The 22,481-nt window shown below is 43.6% G+C and overlaps 1 protein-coding gene across 20 annotated transcripts in view; it reads right to left on the reverse strand.

The window, feature by feature from the left end:
• Positions 1-22,481, reverse strand: part of NFASC (neurofascin) — a 179,667-nt gene that overhangs the window by 83,037 nt on the left and 74,149 nt on the right. For all 20 annotated transcript variants that reach the window (XM_032422255.1, XM_032422252.1, XM_032422254.1 and 17 more), the window contains exon 2: positions 11,380-11,485. In XM_032422255.1, the coding sequence (XP_032278146.1) occupies positions 11,380-11,485 (106 nt within the window). The remainder of the gene's footprint in view (positions 1-11,379; positions 11,486-22,481) is intronic.

Raw genomic sequence — 22,481 nt, forward strand, 5'->3', positions numbered from 1 at the left:
AGCCCAACAGAGCCCACATAAAACTCCACCATTCTGCATTAGATTAAAAAAAGAAGCAGTAGGGCATATTACTATAACCATCCGGAAGCAACCTGTTCGGAAATCAGAGAGGGCTGCTGAAAGACAAGAGACGATAAAGGCACCTCAAAATAAGAAGTGGGGCAGGGCCAGGTGTGTGGGAGCTGAAGAGCTCAGAGGTGTCCCACCTTGGGCCGGAGGGCTCACGCAGACAGGCAGGCGCCCCTCTTAGCTGGAACTCGGAACTCAGAGCTAAGGTATTTCTCAGCTAATTTGTTCCCAATACAAACCAGTAATAGTTGCAAATGATTTACGCATAAATATAAATCAGTGGCTCAGGGGGAGGGGGGCGCCTAGGTGGTTCAGTCAGTTAAGCATCCGACTCTTGATTTCAGCTCAGGTCATGATCTCAGGGTAATCAGATTGAGCCCAGCTTCAGGCTCTGCGCTCAGCAGGGAGTCTGCTTGAGATTCTTTCTTTCTCCCCGCCCCGGCCCCCATTTCCCTTTGCTCTTTCTCTAAAATAAATAAATAAATCTTAAAAAAAATTCAGTGGCTCGGGTTCCCACTATAATAACCACATTCTCACTCACTTCCCGTTTTCTTTTTTGAAGAAGAGACAAAGAGCCAGTGTATGTCTTGCCTGTGGTCATCTCTATCATATCTGTCTGGGCAGAGAAAGTGGTCATAGAGCTGGCCTGCACTCTGTGGCCAACACTCAAGCCCCTGTGATCTGGCTCCTGCCCCATGCAGCCTCTCCTCCAGCAGGACCCGGTCCAGCGCTAGGCCCTGCGCCACTCCCCAAACAGGCCAAGTGCCTTCTGTACCTTCGGCCACCTTTGCTCCTGCTTTCCTAGGCCAGAAATGCTATTCCCTTACTTCTCTCCAGTGCAGATCCCCTTCTTCACCAAGGCCCTGAACGGTGACTCCTGCTCCCCAACCCAACACTGACCCTGCTTTCCCGCCAATAGTAGCCTGCATTTCCCTTGTATTCCCCAGGATGCCACCAACTCTGTTCCAGCAGTCATTTCTTCCTGCCCATGGGATTCCCATGTCTGTCTCCTGCATCAAACTCTGAACTTCTTGAGCTCAGAGTCCATGTCTTGCCTCCCTCTGTAGTGAGACAGTATAAAAAAATATGTGTGGGATGAGTGAACAGCCATCTGATAAGATATTTCCTATTACTGGGAGATATTTATCCCATCAGCAAATCAGTATATTATAAATCCTTGGTTAATATCACATATGACAAAGCCATTGTTACAGTATAAGCCTGAGTCATGAAAACAACAGCAATAACCGAATAGGAGCATCTATCCAGCACCCTCTCAGTAGACACTCTCATCTCCTTTTTTCTGAAATCCTCCCCCCAACCCCCTCCTCAGAGCTTTCTGTCTGATTTGTCAGGGCTACCCTGTTTTCTCTATCCCACAGACTGGTCTCAGAATCCAGGGACTCAGCGGCGCCAAGCACTAGTCCCAGAACTGCTATCCCATCCATTCCCAGCCTGCCTACTCCCTCATCCTCAGGGCTTCCTTGTAGCTGTCCTGCGTCCTGAAGTACACCTGCAGCTTGGTGTAGCTGTCCTGGGTCCTGAAGTCCACCTGCAGCACAGGGACTGCCCTGGGCGCTACAGCGGACCTTCCTCCCCATTCCCCCTCCTGTTCTTTGATCCCCACCGCCACCTCCCTTCCATCTCTCTCATGCCAAGGAATAAACGATGCAACAGATGGTGACCCGAGCCTGCTCCGCTCCCTCTGCTCACGGACATCTGAAGGCCAGGGGGTGGGTTTCCTAGGAAACTGGAAATGCCCCCTACTGACAATCATCAGCCTGTCCCAGAGACAGAACGCCAAGCAAGGAGGAGAAAGACAGAAGGATCTCTGGAGTAAGACAAGCGTAGAAAGGGGAGCAGCAGGGAGGAGTCCTTGGCTTCCTCTTCTGGGAACACTTGCCAAAAGATTACATCTCCCCACATCCCCCTCCTCACCCCCACGGAATGACCGCATGTCTCAGCATCTTTAAGAAAGTGTCTGCCCACACAATGCCCCCACCTCCCACTCTAAAGTGCTATCTGCAACTACACCAAACCCTCTGGGGCACCAGGGCTTGACAGCCTAAGAAATCACTCACCAGCCTGCTTCTAGATGCTGGCCTCTCCCCAGTCCCAGGAGGAGAGAGACCCAGCTTCCTCGCCTTCGTGGAGTTGAAACAGTTGCCTTGTAGGATTTTTCCAATAGCCAAGGAAACCCAGTATATGGGTTTCGACTCCCCCCTTCCCCCACCTCCCTTCTCAGGGTTGGAGGGGGGTGGTCTCCATCTGCTCAGTGGCTGTTACAGCCTTGGCTCCCTTTCATTGTCACAGGGAGAGAACTGGGAGGAGTAAGGGGCTGTGTTTAACCGTTGTTAGTGATCCATTTGGTGGCAGTGGCAAGCACAGGCACCCAGCAGACCCAGCCCCTCCTCTTCTTGCCTCAGCTAAGTTTAGAGGCCACAGGGCTCAGCAGGAGTGGGGGATGGGGGAACAACTGTATCAGGTGGCCCTTGATTCCCACCTGGGGAGGGAGCTAAGGGGGACACCTGGGTTTAAGATTAAGGATTTGGCTGAAAACAGCTGCTTCCTGCTCAACACCTAGAACTAATCTTGGGTTGAAACCTGAACCACTTGGCTATTTATTAAGCTGGGTTGAGGGAGGGAGAGAATGGAAGAGAAGAAAGGGGGAAGAGGCCCTTCCCTCAAGGGGACAGCCACGAATATCTAGTGAATATCTACTTTTCGCACCAGGCTCTACAAGGGCACAAAGTACTTACAGGGCACCCTGGTATTCATAAGCCACCAGGCAGGCTGGGGCCCCACAAGAAGGCTGCACCCACCAAGAGAGTGTAGCCACTTCCAGGGGGGCGGGGCAGTGCCCTCATCTGACTGCCACAGCATAAGTGGTTGGGTCACCAAGCCAATGGAGCTTGGACACGGAGGCCTGCAGTGATTCTCTTTCCTAACTGCACCGTGAGGGTCTACCACACAGCTTTTAGCCATCTCCTTGTCAAAGACTTTTTAGGTTGTTCTTCCTTATTTTTTCTCCATTACAATAATGCCACAATGAACATCCTTGTACATATAGCCTGATACGTGGAGGAAGTGCGGTTGCTGTATCATCTCATCTCTCCATCATCTCATCCGGGCCAGCTGGAGCCTGGCCCATCTTAGCCTGGCCTGGCAGGGAAGCCCAAAGTATACAGGTGGCCTGGTCCATAGCCTGGTCCTGCTGACAGCTCCCAATGGGCCAGCGGTTTGCTGGCCATGCGGGGAAGGACAATGCCGGTGCTACAATCCAGCCAGCTTTCTGAAGTTCTTTGGGGCTGCACGTTTCCTCCCCCTATTATTATGGCTTATTCGTTCATCCTCTAGGAGGCAGGGCTCGGAAACAGACGTGGAATGGGATAGGCTCTCCAATGTTGTCAGTGTAGCTGAGGACTAGCTGGGCTAACATGCTGTGCAGGGACTGGCTTAAATAAGGTTTGTGGCTATCTGTGACTTTCCATGTGTCAGGCTCCACTCACTGGCCCTGCTTGTGGTTAACTGAGCTCTGGCCAGTCTCCTTCTGTATAAAGATTAGCAGGTAAAGCAGATTGTAAAGGAAACAGAAGCTAACATATATGGACAGCCCCCACCTCGGAGCCATTAGCATAAACCAAACTGACGCCAGGAAAGGTGGCCTGGGAGGCCGGGTAGGGAATAACCCCCTTGGGGAGGAATTCTGGCACCTCCAGGAAGGAGAAAGGAGTTCCACCTCTTTCCAATTCAGCAACCTAGCTTCTCACTGTCTGGCTTCCTGTCTTCTACCCTCAGGGACAAAGTTTCACAGCAATTAGGTGCACATCTTTCTTCACAGCTGGAGAGAGAGGGTTGTGAGGCCCCCACCCCCTTGCTGAGGGGGTGGGGAAGACATCCACAGTAGCAGCAGCTGTCTCCCTGGGGCTTGTCATTAAGGGAAAGTGGCTGAGCATAAGGCTGGAGGGGAAGTGATCATAATCCTATGTGACAGGTCTCCAAGGGTGGGGTCCAAGGTTTGGGTAGGGTAAGGAGGAGGGACCCAGGAGGAAGAAAAGATGGACATGGAAGGTAGAAGGCCAGAAAGAGAGGCTTGCATTTAGTATGAAAAGACATAGGGTCCTTCAGAAGGTGACACAGAGTGATCCCATGACCCAGCAATGCCACTCCTGGGTAGGTACAAAGAGAACGGAAGACATATGTCCACAGGAAAATCTGCACAGGAATGTTCACGGCAGTGTAACTGAAAATCGCTAGGAAGTGGAATGACTCAAATGTCCATCACCTGATGGATGGATAAATAAAATGTGGTACATCCATATAATGCAATACTGCTCAGCCATAAAAAGGGGTGAGGTGCAGAGGCATGCTACAACATGGAAGCACCTTGAAAACATTGTGCGAAGTGAAAGAAGCCAGTCGTAAAAGATCACATATTGCATAGTCCCATTAATATAAAATGTCCAGAGTAGGTATATCTATAGAGGTAGAAAGTAGATCAGTATTGTCTAGGGCTAGAGGAAGAGCACAGTGGTGGAAGGGGAGGGACCCCTAATGGGTATGGGGCTTTTGGTGGTTGGAGGGCAAAGGCAATGAAAATGTTCTAAAATTAACTGTGGTGATGGTATGGGAATTATATCTCAATACAGCTGTTATTTAAAATATCAGTAAGAAAAAAGAATTACATAAGGAATGGGAAGGCTTTGTTAGAGAACTGTGATATTTCAAAATGGAAAGTGAATGATAAAATTTACAAACAGTTTCAAATGTTGAAAGGGATTTAATGAACTAAGTTTCTTTTTTTTTAAGATTTATTTATTTATTATAGGTAGAAAGAAAGAGAGAGAGTGCACACTTTCCCACAAGGAGGGGCAGAGGGAGAGAATCCTCAAGCAGAGGACCCTGAGATCATGACCTGACCTGAGCCGAAACGAAGAGCTCAACTGACTGAGCCATCCAGGCACCCCACTGAACTAAGTCAGTTTCTTTCTTTCTTTTCTTTTTTAAAAAGATTTATTTATTTATTTTTGAACTAAGTTTCTTAATGGGATCCAACAAATTCTTGTTAAAATGAAGATAATTGTAAAATTTGTCAGTTGAAAAGTTTAAGGAAGAATTTGGTTTGGGGACTTGGAACTTTCATATATTGGATATTGATTTAAAACAAACGACAGAGGGCTACGAGTTTGTATATGCCACCTTTGGCAAGTCACAGTTCTGTCCCTCAATCCATAGTAAATTGCAAATGCTGTACAGAGAGCATGCTACAGAGAGAACAGGTAGGAAACTCAACCCCTCTCAGAAGCTTTCCTAAAGGAAGACCACTGTATATCTAAGCCCTAGTCATCTTTCTTTCAAATGCAGCTTCCTACACCAGGCACTGACCGGTGGGCTCCCAGGTTCCCTGAGTGGGGTGCCCCATTTGGAGTCCAGCCCACTGTCCATCCGAGGACCTACCATCTGGATCCATCTGCTCACAACATCACTCATGTTAAGCTGCTTACTCTGTCCTCTGTTTGTGGGATTCTAAGCCTGGTTTCACAGACCAGGGTTCTGAAGCCATTTGAAAAGCATAAGCTTTTGAAAAGACTGAGCTCAAACAGGAAAAAAAGAGGGACAAGGTTAGAAGAGAAGCTTGTTTAGGATGCAGGAGAGAGGACCTTCAGCCCCTTAATCAGACTGTGAGCTTCCTGAGGGCGGGGAGGGTGGCTTCTACTTCTTTCCTGTGTCCTTCACAGGATCAAGAGCCTGTTTGTTCAAAGCCAAACAGGGCTGGGTTTAATCAATAGAGGTGAACAATGAACTCCCTAGGACATCATGCAGACCAGGGGAAACACACCAGACATAGATTCAGAGATGTGGCTTCGAGAGGAAGTGACACAGAATGCCTCTGGCATGTGCCAAGGTCATGGGCTTGGAGCCACACACCCGGGCTTTGACACCCCCTCGGCCATCCACCTGCTGTGTGGTTTTCAACAATGTGTTTACTCTCTCCTAGAGCCTCAGTTTTCTTGTCTTTAAGAGTGGGATGAAGACACTTACTAAAAGGTTGTTGCAATGATTATGAATTAAATGGATTGTTTTGAGTCAATTCATTTTACATCAATTAGTGAGCTAAAGTTTATGTACAGCATCTAACCCAAGGCCTGGCATTCAAAAACCACTGGTCCTACATGAAAAAGTGCTCAACATCGCTCAGCATCAGGGAAATCCAAATCAAAACCTCAATGAGATACCACCTCACACCAGTCAGAATGGCTAAAATTAACAAGTGAGGAAACGACAGATGTTGGCGGGGATGCGGAGAAAGGGGAACCCTCCTACACTGTTGGTGGGAACGCAAGCTGGTGCAACCACTCTGGAAAACAGTATGGAGGTTCCTCAAAAAGTTGAAAATAGAGCTACCATACGATCCAGCAATTGCACTACTGGGTATTTACCCCAAAGATACAAATGTAGGGATCTGAAGGGGTACATGCACCCCAAAGTTTTATAGCAGCAATGTCCACAATAGCCAAACTGTGGAAAGAGCCAAGATGTCCATTGACAGATGAATGGATAAAGAAGATGTGGTATATATATACAATGGAATATTATGCAGCCATCAAAAGGAATGAGATCTTGCCATTTGCAACGACGTGGATGGAACTGGAGGATGTTATGCTGAGCGAAATAAGTCAATCAGAGAAAGACATGTATCATATGACCTCACTGATATGAGGAATTCTTAATCTCAGGAAACAAACTGAGGGTTGCTGGAGTGGGGGGGGTGGGAGGGATGGGGTGGCTGGGTGATAGACATTGCGGAGGGTATGTGCTATGGTGAGCGCTGTGAATTGTGCAAGACTGTTGAATCACAGATCTGTACCTCTGAAACAAATAATGCAATATATGTTAAGAAAAAAAAAAAAAGAAGATAGCAGGAGGGTAAGAATGAAGGGGGGAAATCAGAGGGGAAGACAAACCATGAGAGACGATGGACTCTGAAAAACAAACTGAGGGTTTTAGAGGGGAGGGGGGTGGGAGGATGGGTTAGCCTGGTGATGGGTATTAAAGAGGGCATGCACTGCATGGAGCACTGGGTGTTATGCACAAACAATGAATCATGGAACACTACATCAAAAACTAATGATGTAATGTATGGTGATTAACATAACAATAAAAAATTTAAAAAAAAACCACTGGTCCTTTCTCCTATCCCCCAAGTTACAGCTGGTGTACTGCACTGTTACATGGTTTTGGATGAGCTGGGCTTTCGAATCTACAAGTCTACTTTGTAGATCTACAAAATGCACGACGCCTGTGCAAATAACCAAACGTTGGCTTTGTGGCCAAGGAGTTACTATTCACTCTTAAAACCAACATACGGTTATCTGCATAGGCATTGTCTACTTCAGACCAGAGAGAAAGGGAGGCTCCTGTAAGATCCCAGACCAGCCAAAGCAGCTCTGGGTTCTCCTCTTTCCTGCTTCTGCCAGGGTCTCCTTAACCCAAGCACTTCACACTGCTGGAGACCCCTACCCTTTATTCATGTCAGCTCCTTCCACCAACGCCCCATGACCTGTGATGTCAACTGCGCCTGGCCAGAGTCAGCCCCAGAGAGGGAGAGCCGCGTCAGTTCTTCGGAGGTAACTTCCATCCTGCTCTCCTTACTGGTGTAGCCGCTGATATTCCAAGGATAGCACATCCCCAGTTGCATTTTTAAAAATTCCCGTCGGACTGATAAAGGGGCACTGGGAGGAAAGGACTAAGACAGCAAGAGGGAGTGGCTTCTGCCACCCCCCTCCAGCCCCCTCCATTTACACCCTAGACAGACATCAGTCTGGATCCAACTGCCATCCCGCAGGCTTCTGCAGGCTGGGGGTGTGAAAATACAGGAGCCTGGAGGAGGGGAGGTGGCACAGACAGGGAAGGTGGCTGCCTGCGTTAGAAGATGCGCCATGTGTCTGCGAGTCTGGTGCAAAGTGCTGGCAGCCACAGTGCTTACACCAGAGACTGGCTCCAGCGGTGCAGAGGGAAGCTCTGCGTCCTATGCCCTGAGAAGCGCATCCATCCGCAAGTAGAACCGCCTCTCTCTTGGCTAGAGATGCGGTTCTCTTGTTAGAAATAGAAACTCAGGGGTGACTTGCTGTCTCACACTCACCAGCCCCGCTTCTGCTAAAAAGGTGGGTTTCTCGGGGCGGCAGCAAAGGCCGAGGGGTGGAGAAGAGATTGCATCACTTCGGGAGAAACGAGGTAGACAGCTGTTAGGGGTGTCTCTGTCACCGACTTCGCTGCTGCAGCTACCACGTCCCCACAACTATAGCCTGCAGATCTCAGCACCCCAGGAGAAGGTGGCTAAGCATGGGTGCTGCCTCAGGGCCCGGGAATCAGTCTTGGGGCAGGGGGTGGAGATGCAAAACAGCTCCTAATGAAGCTCCCCGGCCCCTCTCCAGCAACCCACAGCCGTGCGTCCTGAGCTCGCGTTGTCCGAGGTGGCCTGTTAGAATGTTTCTGGACAGAGGAGGCCCAGCTTCTCCACAACAGGCAGAAGGGCTTAGGAGTGTGAGTGCAATTAACCGAATGGATCCATCTGGGAAGCGGAAGGCCTGGGGAACTGGGGGGTTTCTCTGCCTTGCATCAGAGGGCAGGTGTCTGCTCCAAGTGCCTCGTGAGGACCCGGAGCCGCAGCCCTGGGGTGGGGGAGAGGAGGAGGGGAGAGATTAGGCTGAGCGGGGAAGGTGCCTCACGGGGGAGGGAGGAGTGTGCTGAGAGCAGATGCCTGGGGCAGCTCCAGATGGCAGTGGTCTCACAACAAAAGGGGAAGAGCCAGAGGGAAGGAGGGCAAACAGAGGACTGGCCCCTTGAGGCTTCTGAAATCAGATTCCCACCTAGAACCTGGCTGGAGGCGGGCCGAGAGAAGGTTACCCAGAGTTTCCAGGAAGACTTGGGAGTGGCCACCCCAAACCCAACTGTTCAGGGCTGGACTGCTGGGCTTCAGATTCAAGGCCTGGCACTTTCTTAGATATGCAGCTTTGGGCACAGGCCTTCATCTTTCTGTATTTCTGTCACCAGCAGCATGTGAGCAATAACGGGCCCTATCTCATAGGTGTGTTGTGAGGATTACATGGGAGAGCAACGTCAAGAACAGAGCACAGCACCTGGTGCATATGGGGAGCACTCAGAATGTGGATTATTATAAGGATGATGATTATCACACCCTAAAGAACCCAGGATCAGCTCCCCTTCTCTCAGAACTCATTGTTCCCTCAATAGCCATATGGGCCTGCTCATATGTACTCTCCGCACTCTTTTTTTTCTTTTTGAAGGCTTCTCTGTGTGTCTGAAAGTCCTCTGACCCATTGACCTCTCATGATGTGCTGGTGCCTGAGATTGGGGGAGGAGGCCATGTGGTGTCACGGCAAGAAAAACAGCCTGTAATTCAGGGCATCTCACTTCTAGGATGGGCTCCGCTGCTAATGAATTTTGTGGATTTCTTGAGTCTCAGTATATTCCTCAGTCAAATGGAATGAAGACCCTAGCCTTGCTCGTACCACAGAATGGTCATAAAAGTCAAATGACATAATTAAATGGATGCACTATAAAAATAAAGCTCTGAACCCATATTAGGGATTGCTGGTTAGGTTGGCAGTGTTCAGAGGTGCAAGCCAGCACAAGTTTGCTTGTGGGAGTGACTGCTCGTGGGATCTGCCAGCCAGATGTGTCGTCGGCCTGTGGTGCTGCTATCACCTGAGAAGGGGGGGTGTCCTCAGGCAGGGGTCTGGGGAGGCAACCTACAGCGCTGGTGTCCAGGGAGGGCAGTGAGGGGCTTCAGTGGGTACAGGGACAGACAGGAGGGACGGTACCTGAAAAAGCACCAAGAGAGGGGGCATTGTAACGCAACGCTGACTACCTCCCGATTCTGTCCCAGACCCGGGGGTCTGTTCCCATGCTGTTTTCCATATCTTTACATGCCCATGGAAATAGCCTGGTATACCACTTTTACGATCAGGGTCCTCCAAAAACAGTAAGACAAAAGAATGGTGCCTCCCACCCCCAAGGTCATGCTGTATGTTCAAGTTCAGTATTTAGTAACAATGATTCAGTGAAAAGCCCTGTGGTCAGATGGATTTCCCAAGCAGTCCCTGAAACCTGACAGTGTTTTAAGAGCTTGCCCACACAGAAACTATCTTGATAAGACAAGTATATCTGAGTTCTGTTGGTAGGCTAGATAATAATAACTTTCCTTTACTGAACACCTGCTACGTGTCAGGCACTATGCAGCGCTCTTTTTACATTTAATCTTTAATCTTTACAAGACGTCCATTATTATTCCCATTGTATAAACCTGGAAACTCAGGCCTAGCGCAGTCAGAAACACCCCTAAAGTCACCAAGCAAGTAGAGCTGGATTTTGTCCAGATCCGAAATCCATGTCGAAATCCATGTCATCAGCATGCTCTGCTCCCACCCTTCAATGCCCTCCCTGCATCCCGCCCCCCGCCACGCCCCCCCCCCCCCCCCCCCCCCCCCCCCCCCCCCCCCCCCCCCCCCCCGGCCCAGCCCCATCTCCAACTCCTGGGAGAACAGAAGACATCTGGAAAGGGGGCTGGAGAAAGACAAAATGCCATGAAGCAGAGGTGCCCAGAGTCAGGAATAAGGAAACCTTTCTCTGTGCAGGCCTCCAGGCCGCTAGCTTGTAATCTGTCACCAGTGACTCCTCCTCCATTAAAACTGCAGCCTTCACTTCCCGAGTTTCCTCCCCTGCCACCCCAGCCTGGGACTAAAACAGGAGCCGCAGGCTGCAGGAAATTCTAGCTGAGAATGGAACAATGCAGACCGTGCACACAGGGTCTGCTTTAGTGATGTGGGCCTCGGGTTGCTGGCTGGGCCATGGACAGCTGTCCATCTGCTGGGGTCCAATGCCCCGCCCAGAGGAGGGGTTTTCTGGACTGCCCCCCATATGCCGAGGTTGTCACTCAGGAGGCTCCCAGGTTGTGGAGGCCAAGCTACGTGGGGCGGGGCAGGGAGTACGGGTCACAAAGCTGTTTCCCAATTTTTCAATTCAGGTGACAGTTGGGACTAATGCCACTGACTGCATCTGCTGGAGAAAAGGAGCGAAAGCTTCCCCAGTGCAAGCCTCCTTGCAAAGGAGAGCCTGGAGGTCTGGCACTGTGGCCAGCTCCAGGGAGAAGGAAGGAGATGTCCTTTCATGGGACTCGGGAAGCCAAAGAACCTTGGCTCATCAAAGAGAAGGGGAGAGGCAAGAATCTCCCCCCACCCCCACCTCTGAGCCACGTGCACCAGGCCAAGCCCCACTCACCCCACTCACCGTCTCTGCCTCATTCAGCCTCCTTCTTGCGGTACCAGAGGCTCTCTTCCAGCCTGCAGCGGGAAGGAAAACTCCAGGGTCCCAAATTGCACATAAGTCAATCAACCTGTCACAAAGCAAAAGCACAAAGAGCCCCAGGGTCACTCTAGGAAAGAAAGAGAAAAGGTTTGTGGTTTGCAGTCTGTTCATTCACTGGGAAATTACATCGTTGTCCACACCCATTTGGAAAGTTTTGCTTAGCATAATGACATCTTTGTTTAAAGAAATTCAAGGCACTGTGCAAGAAACAAGAGCAATTCTGCAAGGTGCCTAAACATGTCAGACTTTGGTGGTCTCTCTCATCCATAAGATCATTATTAGTGCCCTGACATCATAATCTAATTGCTTGATTCCCTGTTCACCTAAAGAAGTTAAGCTGTATCTTGGAGAATTTCTCCTATACCCATGGGGGAATTTACCCATAATTATCTCATTAATTGTCTTAACTTAGGAGAACTATTATTAGGTTTTTCTTCCCCGCCTACAGATAATCAAACTGAGTTCACCATAAATAAATCTATAACATTGAAAGGAGATCTAATTTTAGGGTCAGGGGACATGGATTTGAAGTTCTAATTTGTTATGTTATTTAGGGTGGATCACTTCCCTGCATATGTCTCACAGTTTCTTCATCTGTAAAATGGGGAGAAGTTACTACTAGTTAGAACTTACGGGTTCAAGCCCAGTGCTAGTCCTTCTGGGCAACCATTTAACCTTTCTCGGTGCAGATAACATATCTCACTTAATCATTTGCTTTAACGTTAAAATGTGTCTGCAGGAAATGGTAAAATCCACCTTTGTAAAGGGGAATGTGGCAATGTCTATCAAAATCCGCATGCACTCACTCTTTGATTGGCAATCCCAGTTCTAGGAATCTGAAATATATCCTACGTGCCTATGTTGTGATCTCTACTATTAAGTGGAAAAAACATGATAGGGAAAAGTGTGTTTAATATGCTATCATTTATTTAAGAAAGGGAGGGAAATGCGAAGATAAATATGTATCTGCTTATTTTTTTTTCTAAAAAGACGATAAAAAGATAAAGCATAAAATAAAATTTAAGGGGCGCCTGGGTGGTGCAGTTAGTTAAGCATCAGACTCTTGGTTTTGTCTCAGGTCGTGATCTCAGGGTCATGAGATCAAGCCCCACGTTGGGCTCCTCACTCAACGAGGAGTCTCTTGAGACTCTCTTTCCCTCTCCCTCTGTCCATCCACCTCGTGCAAGCACTCTCTCTCTCAAATAAATAAATAAATCTTTAAAAAAAATTGTAAATTTTAAAGACCTACAGAGGGGGAGGAATGAGGTGGATGGGACAGGGATAAAAGCTGGGTTTTATTTATTTATTTTTAAAGATTTTATTTATTTATTTGGCAGAGAGAGAGACAGTGAGAGAGGGAACACAAGCAGGGGGAGTGGGAGAGGGAGAAGCAGACTCCCTGCTGAGCAGGGAACCTGATGCTGGGACTTGATCCCAGGACCCTGGGATCATGACCCGAGCCAAAGGCAGACACTAAAAGACTGAGCCACCCAGGCGCCCCAAAAGCTGGGTTTTAAATAGACCTTGTTGTGTGAATTTGCTTTGGAACATGTAAATATCTGACATAATTATAAAAGCACAATTAATATTTTTAAAAGAAATGCCTAAAATTAAAATAAAATGCAACAAATGAGTTCATGTGTCCAGTTGGTTCGCACTATACATAGAGAAATTAAAACACAGTAATTTGACTGAATATCCTTGGAAGAATATACCTAAGCATAAAAGGAACTGCCCCACTCCCTGTGCCCCTCCAACGCTAAACTGTTTTCAATAATCATATTATTGATGGTACTGTTATATTCTTCTTATTGTTATTCTGAGAATTTTGTAGTGTATTGTGGGATAAGTCAAAGGAATAATACTACTGACGTTGCTGAGAAAAAAGAGTTTCTTCTTGAATGGTGATACAGATGTAAGATTGATGAGATCAGGTAAAATGTCTATAGCCCTGATTGTTAACAGCAGTAACAGAATGAACTTCCTATGTTTTATCTTCCACACGTGCATGCATGCATGCATGAACACATGTGCACACACAAGCATACTCCCTAGCTCTGTTCACTGTAAGACCTAGAAACAAGGATCATCCCAGGAGGATTGAGCACCCCTGGCAATCAGTTTATGAACTCTAAATACTATCCCTCCCCACCCCAAAGTAATTAGGCTTCCTCGGGGAAATGTCTGAAGCAGCAATTGTACAAGATAAGCCTAGAACATCTCATCAAACCAAAAGAGCAAATGCCGTGTCAAAGACTACAAGAGTCATGCCAAAAGGACTCAAAAGCCAACCAGAATAAGGTTTCCTTGGTCAAACTGGACATCAACAAGGATCATAACTGCAACAGACTGAAACATAACAAATATGTTACGAATCCCTAAGAATATCTTTTACAACTCCAAATAACCCATTTTGAGGCTGTTAGGGAAATACTTCATTATTTTGAAAATGGGTCAATAAAGCAAAAGAAAAAAAGGTGGGTAGGGGTATAGTGAGACAGGATTGGCCTTGTACTGATGATTGTTGCAGACAATCATGGGCATGTCTGGTTCGTTACATAATTCTCTCCTTTGCAAAACATTTTCAAAATACAAATACATTTTAAGTGATAGAACAGACTGAGAAACAAGAAATCATTAGAATGCTAATTCTTTCAAATCATAGTTATTTAATCGTAACAGCAATCCAGTCTGATGATGAAGGATGCAGATATCATCATCCCCATTTCACACTGGAGGAAACAGGTGGAATAAACCCATTGAGTCAGTATTCAAACCCACATGTTCTTATCCCAAAGGCTCACTGTTCCACAGCTGCTTCTTTAATATCCCCATTTGCATATCTGGATTAATAAAATTTTCCTTGACTATATGAGGACATCAGGGGGCTACAATGAGATAATGTGCAAGAAAGCACTTGAAAAACAAATCCTCGTACAAATATTTTACTGTCATTTGAAAACTGGGGGTCAGATCTGCCCTATGAGGTTGCTGTGAGTATCAAATGAGAGCTGTGATTTGAAGAGAGATGGATAGATATAAAGACAGACAGACAGAAAACCTTAAAGATGAGGAGGTTATAACCACCCCCAATGTTTTTATCATCATCGCTCACAGGACTTCAGGGTTAAGTGAGAAGGGAGACTTAGAATCCGTGGTAAAGACTCTCTACCTGACCCTGGGGTAAGAAGATTCCAGGAAGGACACCTGATGCTCTGGGGAGGAACCATGATCAAGAAAGACACCCAATATCCCACAGGCTGCAAGAAGAGTGGCTCTCGGTCACAGATGGATGAGGACCACTCCCAGGTTGCTGGGCATCCTATGTACTGCCTCCAGCTTCTAGAAGGCCAGACACCTGCTGGGTTCCTCTGAATGAGGCCTGGGTTACAGGGGGCACAGTGGGCAGTGGAACATGCTCCCCAGGAATAAGGGGCAGGCAAAGCTTGTCCAACTGGTGACCAGAAGGAATGTCTGGGGCTGCTCACTGGCTCCCAAACTGCTATCTCTTGGTCTTCTTATCTCAGCGTCTGCGTGGGGAGTGTTTACAGATTTCTTCTTAGCAAATGTTTATTCTCAGATTGTCCTGCCCTTGGCCACAGCATAAAAGTGGGTCTGGGGAATCTCCAACACTTTCTTGCCTTAGAATTCTATATTCTGTAAGTGCGTATTTCTGAAGACATACAAAATCAAAATTCTCCTGAGTCCTGGCTCATGCCCCTCCTCCCCTTGGATATTTCATCTGTGCACAGGGAACAAAGACTTATTTTGTCTCTGTCTTTATTTCTTTCTGAGGTTCTTACTTAAGCTAAGCATTTAAAAAATTATTTTACTTTTTTTGAATAGGTAATCCCTTCACATGATATGAAATTCAAAAGATGCCAAAGAGTATATAAAATACATTAAAAAGTTTATATGAGTATATATATAAGTAAATTCCCCTCCCAACCCCATCCCCCAGCTTCCCAGTTCCATTTAGCCCCTCTCCCTGGCCTGCCACTCTTACCAGTCTCTTGTGTATCCTTACAGAGGCTGGCTATTTATACAGAGATATACATTTTTTTTTTTTAATTACAACATACGATACATATTTTTTACCTACCTTACTTTTCTTGGTTAACAAACATATTAGATACCTTTCTATATTAGCTCAGGTAAAACTGCTTTTAGGAACTTCATAGCATTTCATTGTATGAACATATCATATTTATGTGCTCAATCCTCTACTCTTAGACATTTAAGATGTTTGTAATCATCAGATGTGGAAAATTGCTCTAATACATATCCTTGGATATATGTGATTTCTCACACTTACAAGATTATTATTATTTTTTTTTTTACAAGATTATTTTTAAGATAAATTCTTGGATACAGAATTTCTGGGTCAAAGGGAATGTGGCCAAATTGCTCTCCATGAAGGCTGTGGCAGTTTATACTCCCACAAACAATATTTAGTTTCTGATTCCCACTTCTCCAATATGCTATATTATTAGGGGGTTTTTGTTTGTTTGTTTGTTTTTGTTTTTTTGTTTTTTTTGGTCTTTGACAATTTAATTGCCTTTTGTGATTCACTTATTATGAATGAATTTGAGTATTTTCTTTTTCTTTAATTGTTCCTATTCTTTGCTCATTTCTCTACTGGGTAGTTGGTTTATTCTTATCAGTTTGAAGGAACTCTTTAGTTACTAGGAAAATTACCTCTTTATCTATAAGAGGAGCTTAAAATTGTCCACGTCATTATTTTTATCCTGAATTTATCTGTGCACTAAATACATACTTTAGAAAAGAAGAAAAATCTCAAATCAATAATATGAGGTCCCACTTCAAGAAAGTAGAGAGGACCAAATAAACTCAAAGCAAGCAGAAGAAAGGAAACAAGAAATAGCAGAAATCAATGAACTAGAAAGCAAAACCAATATAGGAAATCAATGAAATGAGCTGGTTCTTTTTTCTTTTTTTTCCCCCTAACATGAGCTAGTTCTTTGTAAAGATCAATACAATCAACAAACCTCTAGCAAAACTGAAAAAGAAAAAATTGCTAGTATCAGGAATGAAAAAGGGGATGTCATTAAAGACCCTCCAGACATCAAAAAGATAATAAAACACTACAAACAACTCTACAAACATACATTTAAAAACTTACTCAAAATGGACCAATTCCTCAAAAATGCAAACAACCACAACTCCTAATATGTAACAGATAATTCAAATGGCTTTATAATTATTAAAGAAATTTAATTCATAATTTAAAACTCCCAAAAGAGATATTTCCAGGCCTAGACTGTTTCACTGAAGAATTCTAACAAACTTTTAAAGAAGAATCAACACCAATTTTAGAAAATCTCTTCCATACTATAGAAGAGAACACTTCCCAATTCATTTTATGAAGCTATGTGACTCTGATACCAAAATCAGAAAAGACAGAAAAAAAAAAAAAAAGAAAAAGAAAACTAAAGATCAATAATACCTCTCGTGACTATAGATAAAAAACCTTTAAAAAATTAGCAAATAGAATTCAGCAATATATAAAAAGAATTGTACACTATGACCAAGTAGGTTCATTCCAGGGAGGCAAGGCTGGCTTACTATTTTAAAATCATCAAAGAAATCCACCATATTAACAAGCTAAGGAAGAAAAATCACATGATCCTATCAATCAAGGCAGAAAAAGCTTGACAAAATTCAACACCCATTTACGATTAAAAAAAAAAAAAACTCTCAGAAAAAAATTTGAGAGAAACTTCCTCAACTTGATTTTTAAAAATCTACAAAACATCCACAGGTAACATTATACTTAATGGTGAAAGACTGAATGCTTTCCCCCTAAAATTGGAGACAAGGCAAGGATGTGCACTTTCACTGATCTTACTCAAGATAGTGCTTGAAGTTCTAGCTGGTGGAATGAAGCAAGAAAAGAAATCAAGACCATACAGGACAGAAAAGGAGAAACAACACTGTTTCTATTTGCAGATAACATGGTGGTCTATGTAGAAGATCTCAAGGAATCTATAAAATAAAAAACAAAAAACCCATTTGGAACTAATAAATGGAATCATCAAGATTTCAGGATATAAGGTAAGCATTTGAAAACCAACTGTGTTTCTATATACAAGCAATGAACACATGGAAAAATAAAAAATACAATACCATTTACAATCCCTCAAAAAATGAAATACTTAGGTATAAAATGAACAAAATGTACAGGATTTATATGCAGAAAACTATGCAATGCCTATGAAAGAAATCAAAGATCTAAATGGACAGAGAGACACATCATGTTCATGGATTGGAAGACTCAACACAGTAAAGTTGTGAATTCTCCCCAAACTGATACACTGGCTCAATGCAATCTCTATCAAAATCCCAGCAGGATTTTAGTAGATACAGACAGATTATTCTAAAATTTATATGGAAACATAAAGGAACTAGCTTCATAAAATGAATTGGGAAGTGTTCTCTTCTATAGTATGGAAGAGATTTTCTAAAATTGGTGTTGATTCTTCTTTAAAAGTTTGTTAGAATTCTTCAGTGAAACAGTCTAGGCCTGGAAATATCTCTTTTGGGAGTTTTAAATTATGAATTAAATTTCTTTAATAATTATAAAGCCATTTGAATAGCTAACAAGATCTTGAAAAAGAAGAAAAACATGGGAGGGAGCACTCTACCCCACTGAAAGACTCATTATTTAGCTCCAGTAATAAAAAATGTGTGGTACTGGTAAAGGAACAGCCACATAGATCAATGTAACAGAATAGAGAATCCAGAAGTAGACCCACACAAATATGTTCAACTGATTTTTGTCAAAGATGCAAAGGCAATGGAGGAATGGAGGAAAAGAGTCTTTTCAACAAATGGTGCTGGAGCAACTGGACATCCATGGGCAATCAATCAATCAATCAATCTCAACCTAAGTCCTTATACAAAAATGGACTCAAAATGGATGACAGACTTAAATGTAAAATGTAAACTTATAAAACTTGCAGAATTATAACAAGAGAAAATCTTTGAGATCTAGGGGTAGGCAAACAGTTCTTAAGTTTGATGCCAAAAGCACCATCCATAAAAGAAAAAAACTGATAAACTGGATTTCATCAAAATTAAAAACTTTGCTCTGCAAAAAGGACAAAGAGTGGGAGAAATCACACGTATGACAAAGAACTAGTTCTGGAATATATAAAGAATTTCCAAAACTCAGCAGCAAAGATGCAAACAATCCAATTGGAACACAGCCAAAAGACATTTCACTGAAGTAGATATTCAGATGGCAAATAAGCACTTGAAAAGTTCAACATCACTAGCCATTAGCGGAATGCAAATTAAAAATGCAATGAAAAGGAAAGAAACAAGACAGCAATGAGCTATCACTACACACCTATCAGAATGGCTAAAATAAAAAATAGTGACAACATCAAACACTGGTAGATGTAGAAAAACTAAATCACTCACACATTGCTGGTGGAAATGTAAAATGGTACAGCCAGGTTACAACACAGTGTGGCAGTTTCTTAAGAAATTAAACATGTAACTATAATATGACCCAGAAAGTACCCTTCTGCACATTTATCCCAGAGAAACAAGGACTTATATCCACACAAAAACCTGTACAGGAATGTATATAGCAGTTTTATTCATAGTAGCCCCCAAATGGAAACAACCCAAGTATCCTTCAATGAGTGAATGGTTACACTGTGGTATAGTATAGTGGAATACTACAGCAGCAATCAAAAGGGAAGAATTATTGATACATGTGGTAACTTTGATACATCTCCAGAGATTTATGCCTAATGAAAGAAGCCAATCCCCTAAAGTTAATATACTGCGATTCCATTTATATAACATTCTGGAAATGACGAAATTATAGAAATGGAGAACAGATTAGTGCTTGCCACAGATGAAGGAAGTTGGGTTGTGGTGGGAGGAGATGGGTGTGGCTTTAAAATGTCAACAAGAGGAGTGGTGCCTGGGTGGCTCAGTAGGTTAAGCATCTGACTCTTAGTTTCGGCTCCAATCACAGTCTTGTGGTTGTAGGATCCAGCCCCGTGTCGGGCTCTGTTCTCAGTGTGGAGTCTGCTTCAGGTTCTCTCTCCCTCTCCCTTCTGCTCACTCTCTCTCTCAAACAATAATAAATAAATAAAATCTTTGAAAAAAAAATGTCAACAAGAGGGATCCTGACTGTGAGGGAAATAGTTTCCATCTTGACAGTCTATTGTCAATATCCTGGCTGTTAGATTGTGCTATAGTTTGTTTGTTTGTTTGTTTGTTTGTTTAGAGGGGCAGAGGGAGAGAGAGAATCTTAAGCAGGCTCCACGCCCAGTGTGGAGCCCACTGGGGGGCTTGATCTCATGACCTGAGATCATGACCTGAGCTGAAATCAAGAGTCAGATGCTTAACCAACTGAGCCACCCAGGCGCCCCAGGTTGTGCTATCCTTTTGCAAGCTACTATTGGGGGAAGCTGGGCAAAGTACATAAGGGATCTATCTGTATTATTTGCTACAACTGCCAGTGAATCTATAATTGTTTCAAAATAAAAAGTTTAATTAAAAATAGTTTTCAGTTGATTCTCTTTGCAGTCTATGTAAATATAACATCTCTTCCTTTCCAATTTTTATACCTCATTTCTTTCTCTCAGCAGAGCAAATTTAAAATGCAAAAACAAATGCAAAACAAATTAGGAAGAAAAATCTGCTACTACATAAAGTAATACAAACTAGACGGAAATAATTTTTTTAACATATTTTCATTATGGGCTAGCATGGTTTACAGAATTTTGACAGTATTTCTAAAAACAAAAACACTTTCTCAGATGTATTTAAAAGCTATTTCTCCTCAAAATAAATTGCCCAGTGCTGAGCATCATGAGTGTTCAATAATGACATTTCCAAGAAAAGAGATTCGTTAACTTTCCTTGATAACTTGCTTCACTGAGTGGATCTCACATTCCAAAGGTGCAAAAAATCCAGCTAAAATCGGACACTGTTATTTCAGTACAGTTGGACCTGTGTTGCGACGCCAAAAGAGATTCCTAACTGTAAGGAAGATGGGCTCTGGAAAGTTCAAGATTGATGTGAGTACTCTCGCCCACAGATCCAACAAAATTAAACCAGTCCAAACAGAACAGTAAACAATGTGGAGAAGAATCAGTATCTTCAAAAATTACCCCTTATTAGGTCTCTAGAGTTTGCATTTTCTAACAGAAAATTAAACATCCAGTTAATATATGACCTAGTAATCCTACTCTTAGGTACTTATCCAAGAGGAATGAAAGTATATGTCCACACAATATATGATTGCTGGTGATAGTGGGGAATCCAGCACCAAGCATGCCTCTACAGCTATGCCTGCCCCAGTCTGTAGGGAGAATGACCAGGATGGGCTAGGGAGTCCTGCACAGCCATTTGAAAGACACTGCTAAGAGTATAAAGGACAAGCCACAAACTGGGGGAGAATGTTTGAAAAACACAAGTCTGATAAAAGGCCAGTCACAGAATATATCAAGAATTTTCAACTGATAATAAGAAAACAAATAACCCAGTCTAGGGCCATACCAGCCTGAATGTGCCTGATCTCATCTGATCTAGGAAACTAAGCAGGGTTGGGCCTGGTTAGTACTTGGATGGGAGAAAACAAATAACCCCCCCCCAAAAAACCAAGCAAAGGATGTAAACAGACATTTTCCCAAAGAAGATATGTTTGGCAAATAAGCACACAAAGAGATACTCATCATCTTTAGTCAAAAGGGAAATGCAAACTAAAACTACAATGTGATATGATTATATATACCTGCTAGAAGAGCTCAAAAAAGCTCACGATACCAAGTCCTGGTGAGCATGTGAAGCAAACAGAACTTGCATACATTGCTGATAGGAATAAAAAATGGCACATCACTTTGGAAAACAGTTTGGCAGTTGTTTAGAAAGTTAAACATCCAGTTAATATATGACCTAGTAATCCTACTCTTAGGTACTTATCCAAGAGGAATGAAAGTATATGTCCACACAAAAACCTACATGTGGATATTTATAGTAAGTTTATTCATAATTGCCAAAAACTAGACACAAGCCAAATGTCTGTTAACAGGTGAGTGGGCAAATAAACTGTGGCACATAATACAATAGAATAGTACTTATCAATAAAAAGAAATGATCTACTGATACATGTAGCAAGTTAGAGGCATCTTGAAGGTATCGTGTTAAGTAAAAGAAGCCAGTCCCAAAGGTTACATACTGTATGGTTTAATTTATATGATGTTCTAGAAAATGCAAACTCTAGAGACCTAATAAGGGCTAGGGTCAGTGGGGGAGAGGATTAATAAAAAAGGGGTACATGAGAACTTCTTAGAATGATGGAGAGGTTCTGTATCTTGATTAGGGTGGTGGTAACATAACTATATGTACTTATAAAATTCATAGGGCTCGACACCTAACACAGGTGAATTTTATTCTATGTAAGTTATACCTTCATAAATCTGGCTTGGAAAAAAGAAATCTTATGGTACATAAGAACACCAGTTAAGACCTAAGAGAAGATACTGGGTACGCACACACCTGGCAAAAGATTACCGTCAAGAATATATACAAGGAGCTTCTATAAGCAAATAAGAGGATAACAAACCAACAGAAATAAAGGCAGGAGACAAACTGTAATATATGTGGCTAACAAACATAATGGTGATCTGGGAAATGCAAATCAAGACCATAATAAGATACCAGTTTATACTCACTCAATGAGCAAAAATTACTAAGTCTAACCATATCAAGTTTTGAAAGAGGTTGAAGATTTCTTATACATTGCTAAGGGTACAAGCACTCTGGAAAAAGTTTTACATTACCTCCTAAAATTGAACAATCACAAACTATGATTTAGTAAATCTACTCTTAGATACATACCCATGAGACACTCTCGTACCTGCACAAAAATGTTCCTCACATCCCTATTCACCATAGCAGAAACCTAGAAAGAGCCCAAAAGCTCATCAATGGAGAAATGGATAATTAAACTGTGGTAGAGTCAAACAATGAAATAT

This window comes from Phoca vitulina, unplaced genomic scaffold (assembly GCF_004348235.1).
Source record: "Phoca vitulina isolate PV1807 unplaced genomic scaffold, GSC_HSeal_1.0 scaffold26, whole genome shotgun sequence".
NCBI lineage: Eukaryota > Metazoa > Chordata > Mammalia > Carnivora > Phocidae > Phoca > Phoca vitulina.